The following is a 7,701-nucleotide window of genomic DNA, read 5'->3' on the forward strand; positions in this document are numbered from 1 at the left end:
AGGCGTGTACCACCACCGCACTCATCTTCAACTCTTGACCCTTTTCTTTCCAACACCCCAGTGCTGGGAATACGGGTATGCACCACTGTGCTGGCTAGTTTTTGTCAACTTGACACCTAGAAAGAAAAAAACCTCAATTGAGGAATTGCCTCCATCCTGTGGAGATTGCCCTGTTGGTGGACTTGAGGGTCATTGTGTGATTACTAGTTGTTGGAGAAAGGCTTAGCCCATCATGGGCGATGCCCCCCCCCCCAGGTGGTCCTAATCAATGACAGAAAGTTAGCTGGTTGAGGCCAGGGCAAGCTAGTCAGTAAGGGCAGCATCTCTGCTTGGTCTCTGTTTCAGTTCCCACCTCTAGGTTCCAGCTTGAACTCCTACCCTGGCTTCCCGGGATAATGTAACAGGTTAGGTGCAATAGACCTTTTCCTTCCTAAGTTGTTTTGATGGTGTTTATCACAACAACAACGACGACGACGACGATGACACCACTAGCCAGGGCTTCATGGATTCTAAGAAAACGATTTGGCAAAGGAACTCCATTCCCAACTAAGTTGTTTTAAATTTCAAACCTAGGAAACACAGATTATACTATGCATTTTATGAAGTACTATCTTAGATATTTCATAAATGCTATTATTATTATTTATGGTATTTTTGCACACACCTCCCTACTTTACAGCATAAAACAACTTTACAGGTGGCACTCTCCGTTTCAGTCCCGCTGGGGAACCAAAACACAGTCCAGATCCACCCAAGTCTGAGTCTCTTAAGTCACTTAAGGCTGCGGCCGCCCCCTTCAGGTCTCCTTGCTTCAGACACAAGAGGACAGGATGAAGTTTTTCCCTCACAGGTTTCCGTCTCAAGACAGAAACAAGGGGAGGGACAGGAAGTGGAGCCTGGCTGAGTTCCGGGTGCAGGGCGGCCACTGGAGGAGAGCAGGTTGCCGCTCTCGCAAGCTTTGGAGGCAGAGCCGCCGCAATGTTCCGGATCGAGGGTCTCGCGCCGAAGTTGGACCCGGAGGAGATGAAGCGGAAGATGCGTGAGGATGTGGTCTCCTCCATTCGGAACTTCCTCATCTACGTGGCCCTGCTGCGAGTCAGTGAGTGTCCTTCTGGGCTGTGACCGTGAGGCCACGCGTCCACACCCAACCCTGCACGCGGTCGTGGGGCCTTGAGCTGAGCATCCTGGGGAGAGTGGGGTGCTTGTACGTCCAGGGCTGCCCAACTGCGCGCACCCTAGGGGTCTGCGGGTCCTGAGGATGTGCCCAGTGCACGTGGTAGCGGAGGGCGCGTGGTTAAGTCACCTTTGCTCGCCCAACGTTTGTGCTTAAGGAGCTTCCACGTGTTATCGCCATTGCAATACCCTGGTCTTGAAAAGCTAGAAACAGTCCCCGGGAGGTGGGTGTCCCAAGGTCATTTGGCCATTCAGAGAATGCATCTGACTACAATTCCGGCTGTTAGTATTTCGTCTAAACTCCACATCCCCAGTTACCTGGCAATAGCCAGGTATGCTCCTCCCCACAGTTACCTGGCAACAGCCAGGTATGCTCCTCCCCACAGTTACCTGGCAACAGCCAGGTATGCTCCTCCCCACAGTTACCTGGCAACAGCCAGGTATGCTCCTCCCCACAGTTACCTGGCAACCGCCAGGTAGCCTGATCCACTATAAAAGGGGCTGCTTGCCCCCTCCTCTCTCTCTTACTCCCCCTCTTCTTCTCTTACTCCCTCTCTTCTTCTCTTGCTCTCTTCCTCTCTTACCCTCTTGCCTCTCTGTCCCCTCCCCCACCTTTCTGTCTCTCCACGTGGTCATGGCCGGCCTCTACTTCTCTTCTCTCCCCACCTTTGCCCTTTCCCCTGAATAAACTTTCTCCCCCTTGGAACCGCATGGTCTGGAGTGGTCTGTTCTGAGCTGCGGTCGGACTACTTCTTAAAACAACAACACCGGCCAAGCTCTTAATAAGGTACCAGGCGCTTTCTCTCTCTGCTTGCCTTTGAATACAAGAGATTACCTATTTTTGTTTATTTGTACAGAGGGTGAAGTAAATAATTGGTTTTCCTTGAGGAATATCTGAACCATTTGATTTCAACATTAACAAAAGTTAATTTTGTTGCTTGATCTATCCCCCTCCCCGCCCCCAAGTTAAGAGCTTGAGTTCACAGGACACATGTGCAAGGTTAAAGCCACACTGTCAGTTTAAAAAGCAGGTGCTCGTTAGATGGCTCACGGGGTTGGGCACTTTGCCAAAGCTGGACAACCTGAGCTGGATCCATGTTTGGTAGCAAGAGAGAACCAGTTTCCAGAAGTTGTACTATGACCTCCACACCTGCACCACGACGCCACAGAGTGCACACAAAAGTAAACAATAGAAAGATATATTTTTTAAAGCACTGAGCAGCTTTCTAGTTCAATTCTCTAATAGCATAACAAGTGACCGACCCCCTCATGTGTTCTCAGGACAAGTACTTACCGTTGTTTAGTGCTTGCCATATGGTTGTCTGCTGGGCAGGGAGAAACAGGAGTGGCTCAAATAATTGAACATACCAAAATTTTTAGAAGACTGGAGTTAAGTAAGGTTCGCCTGGAACTCATTGAAGTGAAGGCCTCCCTCATTTGGGTGCCTCTTGATGTACTCTGTATTTTGGGGGAATGGAAGCACCCAGAACATCTTACTCATCCGACAGCCTCTTACTTTAACTTTTTCATCCTTTTCATACAGGGAGAGCTGTCTAGAAAATGTTAGCTTAGTGATCTTTGCATTTGCTGGGCACTGATTTATCCTGTTTAATGATTTTTATTTATAACCAGGCACACGCCTTTAATCCCAGAAGGCAGAGGCAGGCGGATCTCAGTGAGTTTAAGACCAGCCTGGTCTGCAAATGAAGCTCCAGGACAGACAGGGCTGTTACACAGAGAAACCTTTCTTAAAATAAAACAGGAGACTTTTGTTATGTGTTTTTCTGTTTGTCTATATGTGAACCACATGCCTACAGACCAGAAGAGGGCGTTGGAACCCCCTGGAACAGGAGTTAAACTGGCTATTAATTGTAAACTGCCAGATGTGGCTGGCTGCTGAAATCCAAACTCAGGTCCTCCTGATTGACAGCAGACACTCTTAACTGCTGTGTCATCTCTCTGTCCCAATAATGTCACTTTGGTATTCCAGACAGCTCTGTGTACATCATGTATCAAATCAGCACAGTAACTGGTGTGATCTGAAGGGCATAGGTGACAGAGAGAAAACGTAGGTGTCTGTTCTTCTGCTTGCCTTCCTCAGGGCTTTTCCTCCTTCGTTCCTTCTCCTAGCCCTTGTATTGGTAATTGAACCTAATACCCCTTTGTTTCTTCTTGGATTTTGTCCTGTTTGGGTTAAAAAGGTATCCCCCCAGCCCCCACTCCTTGATGTATACTTTGAGGGTGAAGTCCTTGCTTGGCCTGTGCAGAACCTGGGCTCAAGTCCCTGTAGTACAAAGTAGGTGAAAGCTCCCCACAGTAAAGGAGTGTTGGAGTTCCTTGGAGCCCTGGAGGGAAGATGCAGGAGTATGAGGTTGCTTGCTCTGTGGTAATGGTTATTGAGTGACATGGGGGCAAACAGCTTTGCAAGGCAGCGAATCCCTTTTCGTAGTCAGGCAGAGGTTTGATAGCAATTTGGAAGTTTCTAAAATCATACTTCATAAAGTCCGTGACGCCCGCTACCACCACCAGTTTTGTAATTGTGCAGTATAGCCTGTGGACTCATAGAATAAAACCTAATTTGGGGTTTTTCTTTCAGCTCCATATATCTTAAAGAAGCTGGATAGCATATGAGGATTGGGAGTCACATGGATGCATGGCATGAAGAACCTGGTGACGGTTTCTCCTCCTGTCTGCAGATGAATTGGCCCAGAAAGGTGTAAGACTGATTAAACGGACATAAAAACTACTTGTGGAGAACAAGTTGGGCTTTGAGAACTGACCTCCATAGCTGCAATATAAAACTATTTGGGAAGTACAAAAAGATGTCTTGTGGTCATAGTGCCCTTAGGCCCATGATATCCACCTCTGTGAGTGTTGATGGAATGGTAACAATGTCAAGCTCTGAGGGGCTTGTGTCTGAAATGGTAACGTCTCGGCAGTCATTTCTGTTTACAACTTCTGTTCAAAGTGTTATTTGTGAAGAGTCTGTTTGGAAGTCAGCATACACCCACAATGACATTTAAGCACAGTCTATATTTTTAATAAACATTCTGATGAAGAAAGCGTGGGCTTTGTGTTTTCATCCCACTTTGGTGGTCATGGCCATCCCCGGTGGACTGTTACAGCGGTGCAACTGTTACTCCTGTGGTTTGAATTTGACAGTTTGTTAATCCTGCTATGTGGAATTAAGGCTTCTTTGCCAAAGTCTTCATGAGCTGCAGGCGACTGCTTGATGTTAGAAACACAAAGACCATGAGAGTGGGCGCGGGCGCGGGGGTGGGGGTGGGGGGGTTGTACTTTAAACTCAAATAGTTCTCTAAGTGTGTTGGCTGAAGGCGGCTGTCAGTCCTCCAGAGCAGCTCTCCAGGCTTGCCTCTGTTTAGCTGATGTATATGAGGTTTGTTTCATTTTTAAGATTGTTTTTATTTTTATGTGTACGTGTGTCTGCCTGCTTGTATGTACGTGTACCATGTGGGTGCCCGGTGCTTACGGACACCAGAAGAGGACATTGGATTCTCTAGAACTGGAGTTAGACAGTTAGGAGCTGCCACTGGGTGCTGGACCTTCTGTGAGAGCTGCAACCTGGCCATCTCTCCAGTATCACCAGTGTGTCTCAGGAACATGGTGATGCTGTCATTATTCTTTGTTCCCATCACGGGGATGTCTCTTGTCCCTGTCTGACTGTATGCAGCCTAGTGTGGCTTTGGTTAGATCGATGGTTTTCTTCTCCATGTTCCCATTAGCCCATAGATTTTGTTTTCCTATGACCTTTCCACTAAATGAACTAACTTTTCACCAGGTACCAAAATACATTCTTTGATTTGGTCAGCCGCCACATCTTGCCTTCCCGAGGGGGTGTTCCCGGAGCCTCTGCTGTTCCCTCTGGACTGTGTGGCTGTAACCTGGGAACGGTGTTTTCTTGTCCTTGCTGTTGTTTGTTTTCCTGGAGCCCTGACTGGTGACATAGGAAGTGAACATTTTTAGACCTTACTGGTCTGAGAATTGCTTGTTCTCTAGTCACATGGTTAAATCTTTGATGAAGGTAGAGTTCCGGTTGGAATCTTCACCCTTCAGGGTTTTAAGACACTGTGACGGTGGCTCTGGCTCTGAGTACTGCTAAGAAATCTGAAACCTTTTGACTCCTGGTCTCTCTCTCTGTGAGGCCTAATTTTTCTTTCTGAGAAACAAGGATCTCTTGTCCTGGTATTCTCTTCCATTCCACAGTGTGTGTGTGTGTGTGTGTGTGTGTGTGTGTGTGTGTGTGTTCACTTCACTGTATGGGCGTTTGATCACTGCCTTAAAACTGGAATCCTGCATCCATTAGGTCTCAAATTTTGTGTTTTTATTGATGGTTTCTTTCCTTATTTTGCCTTTTCTCTTTGTAGAGTAATATACAACTCGTTGTTTTGTCTTTTATACTCTGTTGCCTAAACATCCATCTTTCGTTCATGTTAGGCACTTCACCTTGTGAGCGGGTAGAACCTATTGGTGTTGGGCTCTCCCTAAGTTAGATCTTTTTTTTTTTTTTTTTCTTTTTCTTTTTTTAAGATTTATTTTATGTGAGCACACTGTTGTCCTCTTCAGACACCAGAAGAGGGCATTGGCTCCCATTACAAATGGTTGTGAGCAGTCAGTGCTCTTAACCTCTGAGCCATCCCTCCAGCCTCAAAGATTTATTTATTATGTATATAAAAATATACATGGTACATATATGCCTACAGGCCAGAAGATTATTATAGATGTTATTATTTATCTCGCTATAGATGGTTAAGAGCACCATGTGGTTGCTGGGAATTGAACTCAGAACCTATGGAAGAACAGCCAGTGCTCTTACAACCTCTGAGCCATCTCTCCAGCTCCCTACAGGAGATCTTTGAGGCATTTAATTTAGAAAAGGGTTTGTGTCCATATCTTTAGGTATTTTGTATTTAGGGCATTCCTTAGAGAACATTTTTCTAATCTTGTGAGGCTTAACAAAGGCCTTGCTAGGCTTCTGGGAGTCAGATGAGGTGGGAGGGCTGTGGTGAGGCCCAGGGGAGAGGGGATCCATCTTGCAGAGGAGGCTTAGCCCTGTAGAGGTGCAGGCAGCATTTGATAACTTAGACCTTCTCCAAGCAGTTCTTAGTTTGGTGTCTCCTGACTCCCCACTTGCAGAGGTGTATGGATCCACCAGCTCCAGAGACTTGGGAATTCTGTACGTGTAACTGTTGTCTCTGTCTTGTCCTCTTTCCTTTTAGACTTTAACCTTAAAACAGCCCCCCCCAAAAAAAAAAAAAAAAAAAAAAAAACCCAAAACCAAAAACCTTTTCACTGTTATGGAATGGAATCTCGAGAGGGGACATAACCATATTTATTCATGGGTTGAGCCCACTGTCTTTACCCAGACAGCATATAGGTTTTTATCCCTGTTGTTCTGTGTTGTTTGTTAGTGATTTACACCCACTGCTTAGTTACGGATGCAGTTTATAACACCATGGTCAAGGATACTGTAGAGAAGTAGATTTGACTTGGAGCTCTGGTGCTCAAGATGCTTGACTTCGAGGAGCTGACCCTCTGAATTAATTGTCAGTGGTAGAATTAGGGTTGTGGGGTGCCTGTCGAGGGGACCACTGGCATTTGACAAACAACAATTTCTGATTTTCAGGTGTGCTAAGGAGTCATGCTGATGCTAATGTATTCAGACCTCAGAATTGTCAGAGACACTAACTCATCAAGTGGAGTGGCACCTACCAGAATCCCAGCAGGAAGAATTTTAGTTTGAGGCCAACCGAGGCTGCTAAAACCAACAAAAATCACTTAAATTCATCACTAGAAAATAACCTTGGCAGGGGTCAGTATTGATGTCCTCCAACAAATGAAGAAGCGGGTTCATGTTTCAGTATTGTGACTAAATAACTTGGTAAGCTTAGGAGACCTAATATGATTTGTGTGCTTTTCTTAGAGAAAAGGTGTGGTTGCTCCTGGAGGTTCTAGTGTAAGTTCATGCTGAAGTAAGAAAAGATAGAGGTTCAGTTTTTAATGGCGGCTTCTTTTAGAAATGGAGTCTTGCTTCTTCGTATCTCTGAACTTTGAATTCTGCTACCTGTATCTTTTTTGTTTTGTTTTGTTTTGTTTTTTGTTTTTCGAGACAGGGTTTTTCTGTGTAGCCCTGGCTGTCCTGGAGCTCACTCTGTAGACCAGGCTGGCCTCAAACTCAGAAATCGGCCTGCCTCTGCCTCCCAAGTGCTGGAATTAAAGGCGTGAACCACCACCACCTGGCTACCTGTATCTTCTAATAGCTGGGTTACAAGTGTACACTTCTATACCCTGCCTGAAAATAGCTTTTAAGTTTAGGCTACACCCACTGGGAGTATTGAGTGCTTGGAATAATATACTAGAAATATTTAGGGTGTTAGAATGGTGGCTTCATGGTTAAGAGCACTGACTGCTCGTACAGGGGTCCCAGGTTCAATCCTCAATAACCACACGTGGTGGCTCTCAACCGTTTGTTAACTCTAGTTCCACAAGATCTGAACACCCTCTAATGAC

General features: G+C 45.9%; 1 protein-coding gene across 1 annotated transcript; it reads left to right on the plus strand.

Moving 5' to 3' along the window:
* The first annotated feature begins 884 nt into the window (after positions 1-884).
* On the plus strand, positions 885-4,235 carry Tomm5 (translocase of outer mitochondrial membrane 5). The gene is made up of 2 exons (XM_034503106.2): positions 885-1,099; positions 3,770-4,235. Exons 1-2 carry the CDS (start codon positions 979-981, stop codon positions 3,802-3,804), a joined length of 156 nt encoding a protein of 51 aa, XP_034358997.1. The 5' UTR covers positions 885-978; the 3' UTR covers positions 3,805-4,235.
* Positions 4,236-7,701: the final 3,466 nt, after the last annotated feature.

Source organism: Arvicanthis niloticus, chromosome 5, assembly GCF_011762505.2.
Source record: "Arvicanthis niloticus isolate mArvNil1 chromosome 5, mArvNil1.pat.X, whole genome shotgun sequence".
In the NCBI taxonomy this organism is placed as follows: Eukaryota; Metazoa; Chordata; class Mammalia; order Rodentia; family Muridae; genus Arvicanthis; species Arvicanthis niloticus.